Source organism: Pan paniscus, chromosome 2, assembly GCF_029289425.2.
Source record: "Pan paniscus chromosome 2, NHGRI_mPanPan1-v2.0_pri, whole genome shotgun sequence".
In the NCBI taxonomy this organism is placed as follows: Eukaryota; Metazoa; Chordata; class Mammalia; order Primates; family Hominidae; genus Pan; species Pan paniscus.
The window spans coordinates 111,229,278-111,252,210 of record NC_085926.1 but is presented as its reverse complement, the minus strand read 5'-3'; the positions used below and the strand labels follow the sequence as shown (position 1 = coordinate 111,252,210).

The 22,933-nt window shown below is 43.9% G+C and overlaps 1 protein-coding gene across 9 annotated transcripts in view; it reads right to left on the bottom strand.

Moving 5' to 3' along the window:
* BOC (BOC cell adhesion associated, oncogene regulated) overlaps window positions 1-22,933 on the bottom strand; it is a 75,812-nt gene that overhangs the window by 30,413 nt on the left and 22,466 nt on the right. For 6 of the 9 annotated variants that reach the window (XM_034957091.3, XM_063602506.1, XM_055110278.2 and 3 more), the window contains 2 exons: window positions 7,037-7,214; window positions 6,100-6,378 (listed from right to left, as the gene is read on the bottom strand). The exons of the other annotated variants lie outside the window; for them this stretch is intronic. In XM_034957091.3, the coding sequence (XP_034812982.2) occupies window positions 6,100-6,378; window positions 7,037-7,133 (376 nt within the window). In that variant the 5' untranslated portion in view covers window positions 7,134-7,214. The remainder of the gene's footprint in view (window positions 1-6,099; window positions 6,379-7,036; window positions 7,215-22,933) is intronic. 9 annotated transcript variants of the gene reach the window in all.

Here is a 22,933-nt window from a genome sequence, read left to right as displayed (position 1 = left end):
GAAAATATGCCTGAGTTTCCTGCTTTTACCCTAAGACTGCAATATCAGTTCTTACCTGAATCTACAGCCTGCATGAGCTAACTCTTTAAAATAAATCTTTGTATAATATATAATTATACATACACAAAATTAAATATATTATACACACACACACACACACACACACACACACACACACACATATGTATTATTGGTTCTGCTTCTCTGGAGAACCCTAATACAGAGATAAAGGAAGCTAGAAATATTTTAAGAAAGAAATGGCTACAATGGTCCTTAATGGACTATGGACTATTCTAGTTCACAGTCAGAACCTAGGTGACCTTAGTGAAGTGTGTGATGGGAATTAGCGGTTAGGGGAGCTGAGCAAAGAGACATAGCTTCTGTTTGTAGGATTCACCATGCTGAAGGCCAGGGTCAGCCCAGCCTGTCAGTGCAAAACAACAGCTGTCTGTATACAGCAGCAGTTGAGTGGGCAGCAGTGAACCCACAGGAGCATCAGTGAGCAGCTCTGCGGGCTACACTGACAATGCACCATGACACCGTGGCTGCTCCTGAAGGCGGCTGGGGTGGGAATCTGAGTTAGAGAGCACATGTATATAAGGAACTAAGAAAGTCACAGGAATGGGTTAGTTCTCTCTTTATAAGAAGCCAGCCCTCTACTGGTTCTGGTTATGACTGGAAGCTCTGCCCCTCTGGACTGTCTTCCTAAGGGTCACTCCCAGAATGGAACTGGGCAGTACAGGGCTGGACACGGGCTTCAGAGCCTCCAGAAAGGAGACACTCCAGAAATGTTTGACAACCACATGGGCGAACAAATAAAGCCTGGGATTTCTAAAATGCTCTCAAATACTAATATTATACATTCTCCCATTTATCCTCAAAAACCCATGAGACTGGTGATGTAATTACTGTGTTCATTTCACAGCTGTGGCAGTCAGTCTAAAGACCAAGTGATTTGCTGAAAGTCATGGAACACTTAAATGGCAGAGCTAAGGCTTAAACCCAGAATTTAAAAATTTTTTTTTAGCTTCTTGTTTTTTCCATTATACCAGTTTGGCCCTTCATTTTATTCATGGGTTAAATTAAATTATGGTAACAAAGGGTCCCTGGTCACTTTGGACATTTTCTCAAAGTCAGAGATTCATGAGGATGAGTGGCGAGGGGGACTCCTTCCTTTCTTGTCAGCCACCTTGCCTGCTGATCTCTGATGCCAGAGACAGGACCATTCAGGAGTATATGCCTGGCCTTGGCGCTAGGAGGCCTTAAGGAGCGGTGACCGATCTGTTCTCAATTATACTGGCTGCAGCTTAAGACTTCACATTAACTTGAGGACTAAAATTCCCAAGTTTAGAATTATAGGTAGCTACCTGGTTACCACCTGTTTTATTTCCAGCTACCAGTGGGACCTAGGGATGATGGGAGAATTGGGAGAATAAAATTATCAAAAAATGTTAAAAGTTAAAAATAAACAATTATTAATGGTTGACTGTTAGAGGTAAGGGATTGAGAACAGCTTTTCCACTGCCAGCTCTGATGAGTCGGTTGTGACTCCTTGCCATGCTGTGTTGAGAACAGGCCTGAGGTGGAACTCAGGGTCCAGTAAGAAGGAGTGGAGTGCTCCCTGGCAGGGTCTGCTGTTGGTTCAGGAGCGGACTGGGAACAGCTGAGCTGTGTAGAGCGGTTGGCTGCCTGGTGTGAGGCTTGTGAAAAGGGAAAGGGAAGTGAAAGGAAGGAGTTCAAAGTTAAAAGCATTTCAAAAACCAAGAATTAGACAAGATGATCTGAAGCGGGGCATTGGCAGCAAGAGAGTTTTTTTTTTTTTTTTTTAAGTTTAGGTTAAATAGGAAATAAAAAACTCTTCAGAGGACAGCGAGATGGGCACCTCCACAGAGCATGCAGCAGCCATTACCCACATGGCCAGGACAACCTGGGGTGGAGGGAGGGAGAGAGTGCAGGTGAGACTCTTCAGGTGATTTGACTTCTGGCTCCATTTTACTGAAAATCAAAAGATGATGTCACCTGGTCAGGGTGAAGTACAAGTGGACCCTCCAGCTTCCAACACTGGACCAGAAAATTATTCTGCTAGAGGCCTCCCCTCCACCCCTGAATCCTCAAGCCTGGTCCTAAGCCCCATGACCTATAGCTCCCTTCTAAATGGTGGATGCAGGAGGTGGCATCTTGCCAGGTAGGCCAGACAGCAACTGCTTTGTGCGAGGATGAACATGGGAAAGCGTGGAGAAGAGGCCAGAGGAAAAGGAAGCCTACCATGCTGAGTGTATGTGGGTGTGCATGCGTGTGCACCGGCACGCCGCTGCCCAGTCTTTCCTCTAAATGCAGACCGTGCCTTCGGTAATCCCGTCTACCACTTGGCCTCCCTCATACATCAGCCAACCAGCAAAACACAGCCCCTATTCTGCTCAGGAATGTGCTTTCAGAAACTTAATCTACTGCTGCGTCTGGGCCAGATCCCCTAATGGCATTAACCCAAAGACAGCACCCCTTTCACTTGCCCCCACCCACCTTCCCGCCACCTCGTTGCTGCTTCCTCCAAGCTTTGCAGTTCCACTCCACCAACTCCCTCTTTTTCATGACACAGCCCCCCATGCCTGCTCTCTCAACTTTCAGCACTTCTTCTTTCTAGTCAGGCCCAAACATTTCGCCTTCTGATTCATGTCTAAATGACAAGCCAATAGTGCTTGGCTTTCAAATAAGCCCAGCTCGGCTTCTGCACAAGCCCCTTCTTCTCTTACTGTGCCTTCTTGGGTTGCAACCAAACACTTCCCTTTGTCCTTTCTGCCAACCACAGATCCCCTCAAGCACCAGAGGAAGAAGCAGCCAGGAATATTTTTAAAATGAAGGCTAATAAATTGTCTCTCCTCACACAGATACACCTTGAAGCAGAAGGAAGGCTCCAAGATAAATCTTCCACTCTCCAACTCTCCCTTTTCCAAACAATAAAAGGTTCAGCCTGGCTCCTAATTAGGCCAAATGAATGGTTATGGTCTTGAGTCTCTACAGACTTGTGTTGCCCATTTGCAGATGAAACCTCCCTGTTGAATGAGCAGTGCTGCTCTTTAAGGGCACACGCATTGCTAAAAGGTGCATCTCATTTGTAATAATCAACAACTGGAAAGGCCCTAATTGTCCAGCAACAGGAAAAGGGTAGAAGGTAGATGTTCTAGGACCACTAGTAATTACGATCATAAGTACTGGTGGGGGCTGGGAGGGTGGACTAACTAGGAAGGGGCATGAGGGGACGTGGGGGATGGTTACATGGGTGGATGTACATGAAAAATGTTATCAGTTGTTCACTTAAGATTAGTACACTTTGTGTACTTTACTGTATGCATTTTATTTATTTGTTTTTTGGAGACAGGGTCTCCAAAAAAGCCACATCTCATTTGTAAGAGACTGGCTCACCCCAGCCTTGCCTCCTGGGCTCAAGCAGTCCTCCCACCTCCGAGACAGCTAGCAATACAAGTGCATGCCACCACGCCTGGCTATTTTTTTTTTATTAAATTTTTGTTCCTAGGCTGGTCTCAAAATCCCAACCTCAAATGATCCTCCTGCTTCAGACTCCCAAAGTGCTGGGATTACAGGTGTAAGCCATATTGTAATAATTATCTCTGATCTCTATGTGCCAGACCTGGTATGCATTTTATACTCAATAAAAAAGTAAACATGGTCATATGGCCAATGGAGAATGCTTATCATACAACATCAAGAGAGAGAAAAGAACTTGTATATTTGTTGTATCATTACAACATAAAAATATGAGCAGGGATAAAGACTGGAAGGGTATACTCCAAAATGATGGTGGTGGTTATATGAAGATAGCAGGCTTATGAGAGATTATTTTATATATATCCTAAACATTCTATAATGCAATTATAATGTGAAAATATCAAAGTGGAGGTGGGAAGTGTACAATGATAGGAAACGTAGTTCTGACCTCAGCCCTTCTTGACGTGATGAGATGACCCCTCTGCACCCTCTACCTTCAACACCCAAGCCTCATAGCAGCCCCCGCCCAACAAGCACAGCTGGAAGGGAGGGCCCTCTAGCCACCCACGGCCTGCCTCCCTCCCTGAGCACTCACAGGCTGCTCCCCAGAGGCCAGGCACTCAGATTCCATGGGTGATCCTTCTGCCACAAAGAGGAGTGGCTCCATTGTGAGGGGGGCTCCAAGATGCAGCCCAGTGTCAGCCTGGCTCCTCAGGGAGACAGCTGAGGACACACTCTGCCTTCCCTCTGAGAAAAGGGCAGGCCTTGCTTGACTGTCCCAAGAAAAGAGGAATCCTGGCAGCCTCCATTCCACTGACCCACAGAGTGAAGCTCCTCCAGGGATCTGGGGACTGGAGGGCACGTAGGGGCTTTCCTCCATTCTGTTACTGCTTCTCCATCCCTCCCTACTCTCCTCCCAGGACTCAAGCTTCACCCACCCCAAGGACCCCAGCTTTCTTGGATAGAGGGGCATTTCAAAAGTTCACTGCCTTAGGTAAGCCCCATGATGTAGCACCGCCAACCTCCTGGAAGCACGTCATCCACAAGGGTGATGATGATGATGATGATGATGGTGACATGGATGCCCAAAGCAGGGCTTTCAGGGATAACGGGGTGCTGCTGAGTCATGAGGGAACAAGCCCTGGAAATCTTCTCAAAGTTTAAATCCACATACCATTAAAGTCTCAACAAGTTTCCCTATTTTCTACACCTCAGGCGCCAGGAAAGGGGCCAAATTGGAGGCAGTTCTTTAAGCTTCCTGGCCACAGGCTCAGCATATAAGAATGGCTGTCAGGGGTGCTCTCCAGCCTTCAGTGGTGTATTGAATCCATCAAGTCTCATGTGCCCATACATACAATGAGTAGAAAATCAGATAGTGTATGTGTTGTGCCTGGGACACAGCACACCAAGTGGCAGTCACATGCAAAGGTAGGACGTCTGTTTACTCACTTCCATCTAGCCTCATACAGTGGGTCCTCATAAGGTAGAATAAGTATAATGGCAACTAGAAACACCTGTCTTGGTAAGGCTCCTCTTCCAGCTATGACTATGTCAAGTCACTTGGCCTTTACTTTGCTCTGTTGAATCTTTATAATACACCCTCAAGTAATTTTGTAAAAACTATGACTTTCACAAGCATAAAAGAAATAAGAGCGGTTATTAGGACCATCCGTCAGCGAGCACATGGAAATGGAATTTACCAGAATTATTCAGTTGGGAGGGACCTTAGAAGCCATTTGGCCCTTGGTTTCCACATGTTGGTCTGAGGACATATGTTCTTTGTCACATAATAGGAAAAAATAGAGGTCAGAAATAACACAATTTCTATATCACAAATAGAATGTCTACAGACATAATGATTTTAATAAACTATCCTATACTGAGTGTAACAACATGAATAAAAGAATGGCAAAACCGGAAAAAAAAAAGGTAGTGTGAAGTCTTCTCTTGGCATTTTCCTTGGTCCAAACTGTCACCTCATCTCTTCCTTGTTTCTTTTCTCTGTATCCCTTTATCCCTTTGCCACACAGTTTCCTTTTCATTATGTTCTAATATTTATAATCCAGGCCTTCGGACTATGCTTGCCCCTCACAGAGAGACAGGAGGCCAAGTCTGGGCTGGGTGGGCTCTGTCCAGACTACACGTGGCCCTGCCCATGTCTCTTGGTGTCCTGTCTCTCCCTGCTCCGACTGTAACTGTGGTGAGAATGGAGGGAGGGGACTGGAAGGTGTGTGAGCAGTTGGGACAGTGCACCTACAGCCACAGGATGACCAAGTAGGAAGGCACGGCACGGCCCTGCTCTGGGGCCCACGGAACAGTTCTGCCATGTCAAGTTCTGCCATGCACTGACCAATTCCCCTCTCTGTAGACACTCACTCCAGATACAGCCTCTACTTGGAGTGAGGTTTTCCAAGGGCGCAAGGGTCCCCCATCACCGGGCATTACTAGGCAGCTACTGTTCTGATTTGACATTTCTGCAGTTAAGGCCCATTTTATGCTAAGAGTAACAAGAGGCAGCATGAATGGTGGGGGCTTCAGGGTGGGAGAGATGAGGAGGGACCGCACCATGGCAGGGAGGCAAAGGAGCAGACTCACTGGCTAGTGTCACAGTGGCTGGCACGCTGGCCACAGCCCCCGCAGGCATCCGGGCCACACACTGGTACCGTCCCACAGTGTGGTTGTTAAGGGCAGTGATGACGAGGGTCCCGTGGGTGATGAGGACACCCAGAGCATCATCCGAGCCATTCAGCTCCTTTCCGTTCAGGCGCCAGGTTACATTCATCCTTGGAGGTTCCACCACGCAGCCCAAGATCACAGTGCCTCCGGGCTTCTGGACGGTGGACGCAGGCTGGACGGTGACCTGAGGGACCTCGTCTGGAGGAAGAACAGGGATGCAGCAATGAACTGATGCCCCCAAGAAAACAACATCACGTTTTTAGAAGCACTGCACCCAGGAAGTCTTCCAGAAGTGGCCACCAGAGAAGTTGGTCTTTCTCCGACTCTACTGCTCTTGTCCATTTCCCAACCTGCCTTTGTTCCCAGAGAGTAGATGTGGAGTGAGAATGTATTGTAAAGACAAGAGCTTGGGCTTTGCATTTGGACAGACCTGAGCCTCATCCCAGTGCCACTACTTCTGAGCCATGTGACTCTAGCCTTGTGAAGTGTCCGTTTCTTACCTGTAAAATGAAGCTAATATTGATTGTCTCACAAGGTTGTCATGAGTCTTACAAACGATATGTGTAAATTGCCTGCCGTGACACTGTACAGTAAGTGCACAATAAAAAGCAGTTATTATTATTACTTCTCCTCCTCCTCCTCTGGTATAGCTTTGAAATGAGTCAAATACCCAACTATAACCAATATGATGTTGTTGTGATCATGTCTCATCTTGTATTCTTGTGTCCCTGAAGGCCAATGGGAATAAAGTGTTCTTTGAAATCCAGGTAAAGAAGGCCTTTTTAAAGAGTTATTGTAGAATGCGGAATGTTTCCATTTGACTGTAAGGGCAGGGAAAGGGAAGGAAAGCACTCACTCAAGTCAGCAAAGCAGCCTGCTGTGGCTAGGAGGAGGCAAGCCAGTGTGACCTCAGGCCTCATTCCTCTCCACGCCGTCATCGTCCCACGCAGCATGGTGTATCACAAAGGTCTGAAGCCAACGTCCCATAAGCTGCCAGGGTCACACAAAGAGATACTGCCGTCCCTGGCAACACTCTGTTGTAAGAGAGAAAGGGAGAGCAATGGCCATGATGAGGATGCCTGGGGTGCACCTGTGGTGGCCACAGGGCTTGGCTTTGTCCCTTGTTCCCTGTTGGCAACATTCAAACTAGAGACCTGGTCATGCTGCTGGAAGACCAAAGAACACTATAGTGCCATTTCTCATCTAAAAGAAGCTTCTTATAAGTTGCCCCCTAGAGCTCTTTCTCTAGCTAGAAGGTGATTTTACTGTAGTAAGAATGCTGGAGTCTTGCCCAGTGGATGGACAGCAACGAGGAGGAGGGGCAGAGGATACAGACAGGCTGAGGCCTGCAGCCATATCCATGGCACAGGACAGTGACTATCTGGCACAGATGCTAGAACAGATGAGATTATTCTTACCATTTGCTTGCAAAAGGCCAGCTGGTCACAGCCATGTGCCCTGCCATGTGGTTAGTGCAGACTATTGTGGGACAGCAGTGCCATGTGTGTGATGCATACAGAACGCCCTTGCAGGGAATGCTACTAAGTGAATGAATCCTAGCATCTCAGTGACTCATGAAATATTTCCTGCTCTGATTTTCCTCACCCCAGCTCTATGCCTAGATCCCTGAAAACTCCCTTTTATTCCTGCAATCACCCTGCTCTCCTCAGCTTGTCCATAACATCTACTCCCACAGGTACAAACACAGCCCAAAGTCATAAGCCAGCCAAGACCCCTCACTTTCTCAGGGCACAGAGCTTTGTTTTCGCTTCACTCACTAGCTCCCACTTCTCTCTGCTCCCGGTGCTAGAAAATTTTGAACTTTTCCATCTCTACAAAATCTGCACTCTTGATTACCCAAGTTGTATCTCCACCCAGAACAACATTGCTTTGAGGCTCAGACCACACTGCACCTCCAGCCATCTGACAACACACCTCAGCTATCAGTCACCCTCTCTGCCTAGAACAGTAGCATCTCCTGTTCCAGAAGGCACAATTTTTTATGCCTTTCTTAAGCTATGGTCCTTACAAGATTTATCAAAATCACATGGGCAAGTGTATATTCTAACACACACACACACTTCTGTCACAGCCAAAACAAAGATTTTGCTTCTGTGCTTTTCACTGATGGGTTTATAGAACATTAACAAATAAGGATGGGGTATCAACGGCCTTATTAGGCAGGGAGGCATTGAAATGAGTTCGGATAACGTTGAAGGCAACATTCCAGTGATCTGCACGGTGGATCATTCACCTGTGGCAATATTAATAGTATATTTCTAGGAGTGTGACATACATTCAAAATGTTAACTCTTCTAGATCAATCTACCTAACCAGAGACTCTCTCGAAGATTTACAGTCACCATTTAAAACTCAGAAGTAGTTAAGCTTCTCAACTGAGAGATGTGTTGTGCTGGCCAGTCCTAGAGTTCAGGCTGCCTGCAGAGACTGCCGTAAGAAACAGGAGACACCCGACTTGCCTGACACAGGGGACTGTTGCTGTGTTGGGAAGTGCTTGGGATTAACCTAAACCTTTCCCTTCCCCAAGACCTGTGGTCCTTTGGCTTTCTGCCTGGCTGCAGAGGGAGTGAGGAGGGCCATATCCACACTGCCCAATGAGCACCCCTCCAAACCAGATGGAGGACCCCAGCCCCTAGCATTCTGTGGATGCTCAGAATGTTTTCCAAGAGTTCTTTCCCGATGGTTTGTATTTCCTCCCTTTGCCTCATGACTTCGACATCAGAGGACTCACAAGACTTCAGCACTACTCTGGGATAGGACAAGGGGATGTTTTCTAAAAGGGATTTGAAAGAACATTTTTAAAGAAGTTTTTCAAAAGTTATTTCCTGGCAAGTTAAGATAATTTCCCGTTGGTGTACAGAGAGAGAGCTTTTGCTCTTTTTCAAACAATCCAGTAAATCAAAGGGTCATATTATTGGCAAAGTAAAATTCATGAAAGCTGCAAAGGATGTGAGTACAATTGGGAGGGGCTGTGGTGGTGGAAAGCTGGGGGTGCCTGCCACTACTCCAGGAACTCGCTAAGCTCTTACACAATGTATTTCCTTTAACCTTCTCATCAACCCTGCAAGGTGAGGACTATATCCCCATTTTACAGGAGAGAAAATTGAGTTCCAGAAGTGAAGTTGCCCAGGATCGCATAACAGTAGGCCTGGATTGAAACCCAGTTTGGGCTGATTCCCAAACTCTGTGCTTTTTAATCACAATAGTAGCCTTTTTCCCTTTTTTTTTTTTTTTTTTCTATCAGGGCTCTGTACCCAGTGGGTGTTTAGCAAACAGAGTTGATGTAGAACAGTGGGACATTTTAACAGTGATTTCTAGAGGGAAAGTTTACACCAAAAAGTAAGCTTTTGGTTTCCTCTCAATTTTCCAGATACTTGCTTTAATTCTCTAATTTGCTTTTCCCCAATGAGATAAGGTATTTATATAGATCATTGCATGAGTTCCCAGTTATGGGATTTTAGGGAACTAGCTTGTTCAAGTCATGCCCCAATTTCCCCAGGCCCTTAAGGAAATTGAGAGCAAATGTTCCTTCCATGCCCCAAGGAGGGAAGGAAGGGAGGGAGGAAGAAAGGGAAGAAGGGAGGTAGGGAGACAGAAAATGAACATAAAGTAATGAAGCGCAAAAGAGGACAAGCAGACAAAGAGGAATGGAAGGGTTGTTTCTTATCTGAATACACGGTGGCTACGGAGGTGTTTGGGTTGTAACAGCAACAAATATTTTACTGAGGAAATTCAGCCCAGACCCTCTCCTGCTTAACGAGGACCAGCCAAACAATTCCTGTTACTTCTGCACCCTTGGTAATTTATAAGGTTCAAAATGGAAACAGATCCTGTTGCTGCTGCCAGCCACCATCCTGCTTTCAAAAAAACAAGGAGAAAAGAATTGGGAGTGAGAGGGAGTGAGAAGGTGCAGGTATCCAGAGAGCGAGAAAGGAGTTAACCCATTAATCCCCACAACAGAGTTGTAAGAAGTACCATTTTAAGGACCCCAAAACAGGATGCGTGGGGTCTCATTCATGTAAAAGCAGAACTATGACCAAAAAATATGGCTATGTTTGGGGAAGGTTGGGGGGCTTGGTCACTGGATGATGATTATAAATAAATAAAATTATAAATACATAAAATGATGCATTTTATTTAGTATCTGGGGAAAGTGAGTTACTTTTTGAACCAAGTTACCTAGTGAGTTTGGTTTAGAAAGATAATTCTAGAGATTTCAGTTATCTGAGAACTTTATTTTAATGTTTTGGGAAAAAAGGCAAGTAACGCTTAAGCTGGAGAACCTAATTGCAGTGTAACGTTGTCCCACTGTGAAATGAACAAAGTACAATTTCAAAGTTGGGTGAAGGCAACAGTAAGGCCTATTATTTTTCTTGGCAATGCAAAATATATCTAAGATCCTTCTTATTTTCCTTAGTCATTTTCTGAGAAAAAGCAGAGAAATCAAGAAAAAAATATCAAAATCATTTGACACCTCATTGAGGCCTAGGTACTTGACAGTTTAAAGGGTTATTTGGACACACACAAAAAAAGAAAGAAAATGGGTCTGAAACATTTAACTGCTGACATACATGTTCTCCACTGAAATAATCTCCTCCAAACAGATGTTTTTGAAACTTTCCAAAAACAACAACAACAAAACACACTCTGGGGTTAAGACCAATCCTGAGAAACTGTAGCCTCAGAGTATTTATTTTTTTGAGAAAATTACAAACAACTGAGAGTCGATCATCATCAGGAGGAGGCCAGCTCCACTTCCTCCCAAGAGGGCTGGCTGACTAACTGGACCAAGAGTGAGAACACCACAAAAAAGCCGTCGGCTCATCCCCTGGACGCCCATGCCACAGCAGCTGTGTCAGAAAGGGAAGCTTCTATGATCTAAAACACAAAACATGCCCTTTGGATGTCCTAAGACCAATAACAAAGGTGAGCTGAATAGGAGAGAGTGTGATGTAGCAGATAGCACAAAGAGACTTTCTTAAAAACATTCTTCAAGTGGCAAGAATAGGATCTGACAAAGTCTTTTGTTCCATTGGTAGAGAGGGACTAGCTACATGAAAAAAGAAAAAAATCCTGCTCCAAGTTACTTTTCATTTTGCATGCTCCCAATTTTCTAGAGTAAGAATCACCTTTCCCAATTGTCTTAAAGGCAGGGAAAGCTTTGCTCCTAGAAGGTGATGCCAAGTGTCTGGGGTGCAAGTGTTGCCAGCCCCCTATCTCAAGAAAGAGGGTAGTACTCCTGCACAGAAGAGAGGCATTGAGGCAAATATTGGGGAAATAAGTGAATTTAATTTTCAGAGGGCTGAATATGTGAGTTTAGATAGACTTAGGAGAAGGAATTAAGAAAGAAAGGTTTACTGAGGAGGCTGAGGTAGGAGGATCACTTCAGCCCAGGAATTTGAGGTTGTAGTGAGCTATGACAGGCACTGCACTGCATTCCAGCCTGGGCAACAGAGCAAGACTCTGTCTCTAAAAAAAAAAGAAAGAAAGCTTATCAAAACATCAGGTTGTATACCTTTAAATATATACAAAAAAACAAAGGTCATTTTTACTTAAAAAGTTGTATTTGACACACAGACCTAATTTTAAAAATTTTTTTAATTAAAAATTTTTTTAATTCGGAGGGACCTCAGAGAAAATAAACAAGTATCGTAGAGTAATGCCTAATGTGTTTTGAGTGTTATGAATAACGTGTCAAGGCTGAATGAGTCTAAGTGATTTGTAGAAGGTCTCCCAGCTAATTCAGAAGGGAGACTTTGGGCTACAAGTCAGGTCTTCTCACTCCTAGTCCAGTGCTCCTTTTACTATCTTAACACTACCTCCTAGCAAATTGTTTCTGGAGCCACATTAATCAACTGGCTAGAAACGGTTTCAAAGCCAATTTTAGAATGTTTCTGAATTTACTTCCTTATACATAAGAATAATGTTACCTGGATCATTATCTATAACAGTAACTTTCTGTGTGATCATTTTTATCCTTTCATCATACATTCTAATCTATAAAAATCTCCTACTGTTCATTGCATAAGCCCCTTCCGTAGAATTTTCTGCAATGATGGAAATATTCTATATTTGTGCTGTCTAAAGCACTAGATAGCTACTAGCCACTCAGGGCTATGAAGTTCTCAAAATGTGGCTAATGTGACTAAGACACTGAAGTTTTAATTTTCTTTAAATTTAACTTAAATAACCATACAGAGCTAGTGGTTGCCACATTAGACAGCACAGTTCTAGACTAATATCTGGAACATCTACCCAGAACACTCTGATGTCAAATAGGGGAGAAAAAAAACAACGGTTTGATGTTTTTAAGTATAAGTCATGCTCTAGCCAGCCTCTAAGTATATTTTACCTTATTCCTCATCCAAATTTTGTGAATGAGTCTTCTGTTAACAAATGATGTGTGCCTTGACTTTTAATTATTAATATTACTGGGAAGAAAAAAATATTGCTATACTCTACCACATACAACACAATATGCAAGGTACTGTGAGTATTAGAAAATGGATTCAGTCCTTAGGAGCTTAAAGCAATATTTGGGACATAAATTCACTAGCACCCAGCAAATATCCACAAGCTCCTCTTCATTTCCTAGCCTCCTCTGCAGTGAGCTTAGGGCCATGTGACTAGTGCTGGCCAATGAACATGTGTAAGTGAACTTCACGTGTCACTACTGGGCCATGGCGGTTAAGAGATTGACAGCTGCTTCCATCTTTGCCTCGCCAGTCTGGTGACCATATGTCACATGGTTCAGAAGGCACAGCTATAAGATCGAAGCAATTAGCTCAAGATGTGACATGAGAAGAGGTTTGTTGCACAAAACCACCGAAATTTTGTGATTATTCGCCTGTAACAACTTTAGCATTCTTTAATACGTTCACTGATCAGTTCAGTCACCAATGTGAAGTGGCAAATGAGAGCAGAGGCAGAAGTTTTCAGTTCAGGTCTTAAGGGAAGGTGTTCTGGAAATAGGATTTGAAACTGGGCCTCTTGAGGTATGTACAAGCAAGGGGGATGAGGGCACAGCAGGAAGGTGATACTGACTTGGTGGGAATGCTAGTCTTGTGTTTGCAGGGTGGTGAGGGTGGTGTGCCAAACAGTTGGGTTTATCTGTAACAGTGGTCTCCAAACTTCCCTAATCCTACGACCGCCTGAGTGAAATATTCCGGGCAAACATCCCTAATATGTGCATACTTCTCTACTTATAAATCAAACACATGCACTGCAGAACTAAAATGTTAAAAAGAGTTGGTAAAAATGAAACCATATTTTAATAACTCCTTAACCATGATTGTCTTAAAATATCATTAGCTAATACCTTAAGGCAGAACGCCTATTTAGGATTAGTATCATCACTAATGATATGGGTGTAATCTCTTTCAAATAGTCTGCTTGACTGTTAATTATTTTGTTGACTTCTCATCAGAAGTGATTCCATTATCATTGTTTTTACTCCCTCCTGTGGCTTGAAAAGGGTCAGCTCTGCTGTTTTCTTCCTGTTTGCATGTGCTTGGATTATCAGCCTTCTCTTCAACCCAGTTTCTTTGTAGCAATCTCTTTAAGCCACTTGTCCTCTTGTGAGAGTTAATTTAGTTAAACTAAATAATATAATCTGTAAATCCACTTAAGGGAGAACAGGAAAACTGGGGAGTGAATGAATGAGTGAGGCCCCCACACTGTCAAGCCGTTTACCCATGGAGATGCCTGGGACACTGTTGTGACACATGACAACCTCATGTACAGACCGAAGGCACCACTGCCAACCCCTATATTAAATATTAGCAAAGCTGAATTTCTTTCCTATTCCTTTTTTAGGTAGAGAAAACATTAAGGGAATCTCTACTGTTATCTTACAGTGCTCCAACGGAATTGCTTATATTTTTTCCCCTTGGCACTTGCACCCCACTTTGGAGACTTACGCAAAAGAACGAAAAGAGACAAGGTAGGACACTGAGATTGGGTCTTACTGTGGAAGACCAGAGAAAAGAGTTTAAAATTCATACCACAGAAGGAGAGGTGATGGTTTTTGAGCAAGGGAATATATAATCAAAGTGGCATTTTGGGGAGATTAGCAAAACCTGGGTTCCTCTCACTGAACCCAGAATTTATAACAAAGTGCTAACAAACAGAGCCTATTTCCACTCACCATCAAGGCAAGCAGAAAGGGAAGGAGCCAGGATACAGCATCTTTCCTCGGGGAGGAACCTCTCCGAGGAGAAGCCACCTCTGCCATCTGAGTCAAGGAGAAGAGGTCTTATCTCTTGATTTGCCCACAGAGCTTCTGGTAAAACACGTCTAATCCTCTCCCCGCTCCAGAACTGGAGGAAAAAGTTACTGGGGAGTTTTCTTTGTCACTCATACCTCTTCCCCAAAATGACCTCATTTCTTTTAAGAGATTTCAAAAAAAATCTACAAATCTACCCACAGTGTGGGGGGTTTTATTGCTAAACTGGAAGACCGAAAGAAAAGGAAAACCACTTCCTTTCTTCTACACTCCCGGCTCAATTCCCCCACCCCTGTTTCATATAAATTCAATTTGACAACCCTGTTAATTGGATAAACGCAGCTCCTACACTCCTAGAAGGCCGTTCTCTTTTCTTTTTTTTTGTTTTTGGAGGGCTCAAAACAGGGTGATTGTGCTGTTCTTTAACACGAATTCCATCTGCTTTATTTCTCTCTCTTCATTCAGAGCTCCTCTTGAATATTTATGAAGCCTTCCCTCCTCGCCTCTCCCCTTTCTACCCCACCTCCACCCTCCTTCCTCCCTCAACCTCCCTCTCTCCACCCTGCCTCCAGCCTCCTCCTCCTCCCTTCTCTGAGTCAGGACAAAAACCTTTCAAATGGCCCCCCCTCCTTGCTTTAAATAAACACAGGCAGTGTCAAGTGTGAGGAGTAGGGGGAGGTGGGGAGGGGGTTCAACTGCCAGTCAAGCCACTGGCCTTCAATGCAGCCCTGGGGCCTACCCTAATCTGCTGCATGCTTGCCATATGGGGGCTGTGTTGCCCCGGGAAACACTAACAGGCAGAACGGAGCTTAATAGAGTCCATATTCATTGTAATGCAGTGAGATAGCTGAAGGCACCACTGCCCCTTCCCGGTTTCATTCTTCTGTTTCCCACTTTCTTTCTGTTTTTCCTCCTTTTTTCTTTCTTTCTTCCTTTCAAAAGGTCCTGGTACCCAGAGAGCTCTAATCTAGAGAGGTTGGGGCTGGTGGAAAGGCTGGACTTTGGGGTTAGGCGTGAGGACTGCCATGGTGGTGTTGGGGGCTGGGGAGAAGTGAGAAGTAGGAGTTCCTGGGAAGCAGAGGGGGAGAGGGGTGCAGCATCCACACAGGGCCAGGAACACTTGATGTTGTGTGTGCAGATGTGTGCAGGTTTGAGTCTGTGCACATGTGTAAGGGAGTATGGGTGGGTGAGTGTGGTCTCTGGAAGAGCACCCAACCATCAGGGCCTCTGGGGACAGAAACCTTCATATTTAGCCACCTATGCCTAGGTATTTCTGACTCTGTCTCTTGAATCCTCACCCCAGCCCTATCTCAATCCCAGTCAATACAAGGTCATTAAGGCCAGTGACATCTACCTTCCTGGGGTATCAGGCCTGTGGCCAATTCTCAGCTCTCCAGTGGCCTTGAGAAGTCACAGATGTGGTGCTGGGATGAAACCACTTTAGAAATAAACCCCTACAGGGGCAGAGGACGCACCAGCCTGCCAAGTCTGGCCCATTTCCTCCTCTGGTTCATCTGGCTCTGGCTGAGAAGGAGGTGAAGGTGTGGTCTGCCACAGCCAAGCTAAGGGCATTAGGGGCCTCTCTGCATTACGGGAGTGGGCTGTCCAGTAGGGTGGGCCTTGTCACAAGTATATCTGCTGGAAGTCAGGCTTGGGGATCCCTGAGGTCTAAGGGCATCTTCCCCCGCCAGTGCTCAAAAAGGAAGGAGGAGCAGGGAATGTAGGAAGGAAACACAGTAAATTTCTCCCATCTTTGCAGCAAAAATAAAATTCATAACCAAGATATGATAGAATTCCTCAAAGGATAGTTTTTATAAGTTGTAAAGCCTAAAGCTATTTGTTCTGTGATTGTAAAAAATCACAAATTTAAATCAGGATAGAAAAAAAGGAAAATTAAAAGAACTTTCATATATTTCCCTATAGTTGAAACTTTAATCCTATGGTATTTCTAACACACAGAAGGAGCTCAATAAATGGTTCCTGAATGAATACGTGCTCCTAGAGTTTTACTACTGGTGACAGACAACTTGGAACGCTCCCTGACAACCACAGTCAGGATTGGGGCAGATGAAAATGGCTTTAGGAGAAGCAAAAGACTCCTACTGTATGTGTGGCAATAACCCTGACAGAGTGGTGCGAGTATCTCACAGCTGTCCTTTGTTATCCCCTCCTCCAGTACCAAAGCCAGGTAGGCTAAGTCAGCTGAAACTGCTAAAACCAAGGCAGACACTGTGCTCGTTGTTGTTGTTTTTTGCCTTCCAAGCTTGATACATTCCACATTCCCTGTTCTTACCCACTGCTGAGATGCATCATCAATTTCTAGTTTCCTAGCTCAACCCAAGGCCATATATCCCAACAATTTTGCAGGGAATGGTACACTGGCTATTTCAGAGGCCAGGTACAATTTCAATTCCTGGCTCTCAAACCTAAGTATCATGCAGTTATCTGAAATGCTATCCGGAAGCCAGCCTCAGCTCCTTGGTCCTCGGTATGAACTCCCTGATGACTCCTGGAATCTTAGAAAAGCCAGAGTCGATGGAGACACACAACTGAGTTGGGTCTAACGGGACTTTGTGAACAGTTAGCCTCCCTGTGGAAGCCTTCCCTACAATTTCTTTTTTCTGTACGGTCCTACTCTGGGTTACTGTGACCCAGCATATTTCATGGTTTACAGAGGAGAGCTCCACACAAGGGCAAGCAGAGATATCTGGAGCTCTCTGGCAAGCCAGTCTTGGAGCACTCTGAGGGCACCATGGAGCAGCCAAGCTCTTCCCAACCTTCCCTGCAAAGAGCACATTGGTCAGTAATCTTTCACTCTAGAAGCCTCTGGGCACCAAGTATGCTCTGAACCTGGTGACAAGCCCGCCATGTGGGCTGTAAGCATATAGGGGTGGGAAGAAGTGTCCCTAACAAGCCTGTGCTGGAATGAAAGCATGTACAGTATGTGACATGGAAGGAGCCTGAATGGCCAACTCATAAGGAAGGCAGGGACAGTTACGCTAGTCTAAACCAAATCCTTGCCTTTTATGTCACTGCTCAGAGGACACCCATTAATAACCTGCTTATACAAACATAAACTCGTCTACTCTCCTATCTTCCCTAAAGCCACGAAAAGATTTGCTACCTACTTGGCTGTCCAACCTTGGAGTCATCTTGTCTCCTGCTTCTCCCTGCTTCTCTGCCCCAGTATCTGATCAGCTGTATGGACTCTACCTCTGCCATGAGCAGTGTTGTCCAACAGAAATATAATTCCACCCCCTATGTAATTTTAAATTTTCTAGTACCCACTTAAAAAAAACAGATGAAGATAATATAATGTCTTTTAACATGATATATCCAAAATTTATAATTTCAACATGTAATCAAGATAAAAATTGAGATGTTTTTATACTTTGTTTGATGCTGTCTTCCAAATTGAGTGTATCTTTAGTATTTACTGCACATTCAATTTAGACTAGCCACATTTCAAGTGCTTAACAGCCACATGGGCTAGTGGCTAATTTATTGAACAGCATTGGTCTAGAGCCCTCAAACTAGCTCTCAGGCACTGTCTTCTCTCCATCTAATCAGCCTCTGCATTGCCATCTACCTTCTTTCTAAAACATTAAGCTCAACCAAACAGTAAAAGATAACTGGGAAGCTACTATTCCTTGAGCAAGCACCTCCTATAGGCCATTGTCAGAATTCATCGAATTTTATATTCTCACAGTAGCCCTGTAAGGTGTGTGTATGGTCAACCCATTTCATAGCTTAGGAAACTGAAGTTCAGAGTGATTAAAATCTTGTCCAAGATCACATAGATGGTAAATCTCAGGGTGAGGATTTGAACCAGGTCTGCCTGATCCTAAAACCCTTGGTTCTTTTCACTCTACCATGCTGCTTTCTGTAAATTATGGCATAATAATTGATGGACTATTACGTAGCTATTAAAATGATAATTATAAAGCTCAAGTAGCAACATGAAAATAAATGTTTAAAAGATGAGAAAAGTAACATAGATCCCATTTCGTAAAAAGCAAGTGAGCATCTGGGTGAGGCCTGAAACATTCTAAAAAGCAGCTGAGTTAAAAATGTGGAGGAATTATGATTTTTTTTCCTATTTGGAGTTCAGTTAAAGAAAAAAGAGAATACGTGAACAGACACAACTCTGATTGCTCCCCATCTGAGTATGATTAAATAAAGTTCAAATTCCAATGCAAAGCCTTCCAGGCTTTTTGTAACTGGGTTCCAGTCAACCTTTCCTCTGTCTGCCTCCCGTAAGCCCTAAAATCTGGGGAGGCTGCATTTTCATACTCTCTGTTCCTTCTACTGGAACCACCTTTCCCTTCTCCCTTCATTCCACGCATGGAACTCCTAATTATCTTTAAATCTTACCTCAAATGTCACCTCTTATGAAGCCTTCTGTGGCTGCTCCTCATTCTGGTTCCCGTAGCATCTCACACACCTTATATAACATTTCTACAGGGATTTCTGGGTTTTGATCATGCATCTGTCTGTCATATACCTCTTATCTCTTTCTTCTGACCCCAGACCATAAACTCATTGAAGGCAAGGATGTGTCCAATTTATCTTGGTAACCCTAGCACCTAGAAAAGCCTTGGCACATCATAGGTGCTTTTTCAGTGTTTGCTAGATTGAAGGGTTTGGTCAAATTAGAAATCTAGGATTGAGAAAGAACGTTAGCCTGACCAAGGACATGTGTGGCATACAGAGAGAGACACACTGTTATTAATGGTGGAATCAATTTTTTTTCCTGGGGGGAAAGGACTATAAATGTGACCTTTATTTTTCAAAACCAAAAGGTCCCCACGTCAGTGTGGGCAATCCTGGAGGGGAGTTGAATGTTGATGAGGTTCTAAGCACTTTAAGGACAGAAGGCTGTGTCCCTGCAGATGCTCCTGTGCCTTGAGGTTCCATTCCAGAAGCTTCTTTTGTTTTCCTTCTCATCTCATCTTCCAAAATGAACACCCAACTAAGCTTGTGGCTTCAGGCTTCCTATAGCCACTGGGCTGCAGGAGAATCTAATCTAGGATGAGACCATGCCTGTGCCACCATCACCATGGCCCTGAGTTGGAGGCTGGGTAGAAGAAGGCAGGCAAAGAGGGATGGGAAAGGGAGAAATAAGAAAGTATGGAGTGAGAAAGAGGACAGGTTCAGGCCTAAGAAGATCAAGAAAAGAGCATGAGAAGGGCAGGGGGGATGGGAGCAGAGATGTGAGAAAGGCACCTAGTTTTACCCCAGCTCCCATGATGTGCTGAGCCCACGGCTGGCTGCTTCATATCCACCATCACTTTTAATCTTTACCACCCAGAGAGTGTTACTAGCTCCATTTTATATGTTATCAAAACCCTTCCTGATGTTCTATCACTTAAGGGCTTTAGGTCTCATCTCAAATTTTATTATAGACAAAGCTTGTCTACTAAGTGACAGCATTGGAGCTCAGCAGGATCAGGTACTGAAGAAACATAAGCCTTGGCTTCGGAAACTCTTCTACCCTTCACAGAAGATCACCTTGAGTGAGTTACTTAGTATCTTTGAGCCTCAGTTTATACTTTGTGAAAATAAGAATGGTAATACTTTGATGAGCTATTTAAAAAAGTTAGTAAGATAATGTGCAAAAGCAACCTGGCATATACCAATCATGCAGTAATTCGGGAGTCAGCGGTCATGAAACTTTTCTTCCAAAAGCCATTCACTGGATGCCTGATTTAATGCAGTGGCAATGCCACCTTTTTGGCTTATAGATCAACATCCTTTAAGACCTAAAGACATGCTCCATTTTTAAAAAAAATGTTCATTGCTCATCTTTTATTTAAAATTTTTTATAACTTTTTGTAGATTTAGGGGGTATAAGTGCAGTTCTGTTACATGGATAACAAAGTGAAGTGTTGTTACATGGATACATTATGTGAGTGTAAACATCACCCAATAGTGTACATTGTACCCATTAGGTAATTTCTCATCCCTCACCCTCTTCCCACCCTCCCACCCTTCCAAGTGTCCAATGTCTATCATTCCATACTTTACGTCTATGTGTACACATTATTTAGCTCCCATTTACAAGTGAGAACATGTGGTATTTGGCTTTTCGTTTCTGAGTTACTTTGCTTAAGAGAAAAACCTCCAGTTCTATCTATGTTGCTGCAAAAGACATGATTCCATTCTTTTTTATGACTGAGCAGTATTCCATGGGTGTGTATATATATATATATATATATATATATCATATTTTCTTTATCCAATCATATATTGATAGACATTTATGTTGATTCCATATCTTTGCTATTGTGATATAGTGCTGCTATAAACACAGAAGTGCACGTATCTTTTTTATGTAATGATTTCCTTTCCTTTGGGTAGATACTAAATAGCGGGCTTGCTGGATCATATGATACTTCTATTTTCAGTTCTTTGAGAAATCTCCATACTGTTTTCCGTAGGGGTTGTACTAAGTTACATTTCCAACAACAGTATATAAGCATTCCCTTTTCTCCACATCCTTGCCAGACATAATACACTTTAACAACTCTAGACACACATGATTTCATCTCTTTGCTCTTTCCTATACAAAATTAAGCAATGGGCTGATTCTCGTACCTTACACACCTGCATCAGAAGTTCAAAACATATTCTTCGTTGTTTTAAAAACACATTCTATATAATGTTTTGTAGACCCTTGAAATAGGTCTGGGGAATAGGGATCCATGGAGAATGCTCTAGTGTTCCCAAGTTTGTGGCAAGATGTAGTTCCTAATGTCTCCATCTCTACCCAACACTGGTCAGCATTTAATATCATTTAAGCTAATAACCTCTTCACCTTCCCCCACTTATGCCCCCTCTGCACTCTTGATGATAATGACAATAATTATCATAATTTCTTCACAGTGTCTCTACTTGTTCAGAGGGAAAAAGGAAAATATCCTCATCATCATACAGTAGGTCAATTGAGACAAGACGTTGTGGAGAAGTGTTTATATAAAGGAAAACATACCCCTATAATCCCTCCTGGACTCCCACTCCCAGCCCCAGAGAGGAGCCCACCTCTGACCTCATTCAGTGAATGCTCAAAGCCACAATAAAACCACCTGTTCTTTTTCTCCATCCCTCTTTCTAATTACAGCATATGACCAGGGTTATACCCACATAAGTCATGTAAAATGAACTAAAACGCTAATATAGTGGCTGGAAAGGAAATAAGAGCATCTACTTACCAACCTTTAGGTGCTCAGAGTTGACAAAACAACCCATGTAAAAGGAATTGTTTAAAGCCTGGGTGGACAGTACCCAAAAGGCATGTAAACAAACAGTCCCAGGACCTGAACAGCACTTAAAGCAGATCTTAAGAGCTTAAAGTCCTATGTCTCACACAAAGGAAAACCGATCCCATTTGACTAGCGACCAGTGTGTGAACACAAACCTTACTATTATAAACAGGCTCAGAGGAAGACTGGAACACTGACTCCAGCTGAAAGTGCCTATGGGAAACAATGGAGCCCTGAGAAGAACACAGTGTATTATCCCAGGAGCGCTCCAGGGAGCAAGCCAACCCTCAGCCTGCAACACATACGGAACCACAGACAAGGAATTTCCCCCAAATCATCCAAAAAGGCAACAGGATATGACTCCCAAGTGCAGTAAAAACAAGGCACTCTGCTTAGTGTTCATGCTGAGAGGAGCAGATAGAACAGCTGGCAATCCCAAAGTCATTCCTGATGAGAGCTGCGGGTCCCTGGTGGGCACTGGGCGCAATTCAGTGCTGACAGTAAGCACCCTCTAGGTGCCACACACTGTACAAAAGGCTTAGGGGATGTAGAGGAAAACAAGGCACAGCCTCCAGTCTTCAATGAGCTTAGGACCTAGCCCCCATCAGCTTTGACAACATCTTTCTATTATACCAAAATTGAAATGTAGCATGGCCTCAAGAAAGGTTAAGCTACAAGATAAACTGTGGATTTTACTAAGAACAGGCAGGGAGCCAGAAACACTAACAAAGGCATCAGGAGAATGATAAAAGAAATGTACACAGGTTCCTACACACATGTGTGCACATGCCCATGTGCACACATACACACACACAGGCCCTCCTCCGTACATGGGAAGGTCAGTTCTCCAATGTAGCTTCTTTCACAAGTCTTAAAAGAATTCCCCTTTCGATCATCTACATTCATTCCTCACATAGTCCTAGAAGATTTGTCAAAGTCTGTCAGTTAAGGCAGGAAAAAGCCCTAGAGCTAACAGAAGTCTATGTGTCAGCATCGCTTAAGCTTTAGCTTTATCATCTACACTGTCATTTTCACACTGCAGTGTAACTTACTTGTTTATAAGTCCCCCTCCTCAACAAATAGCAGGTACTCAAAGAATGTTTGCTAAGCTGTAAAGACCTCCTACCTCTAAGGTCTTTTCCAGGCCTAACTGGTCCATGGAGTTTGGATCTGATGAATCCCAGGTGGGACTCCAGCTGCAAAGTGGAGCTTGAGCAGGGGAAGGTGATACGTGAGTGTCTGATAT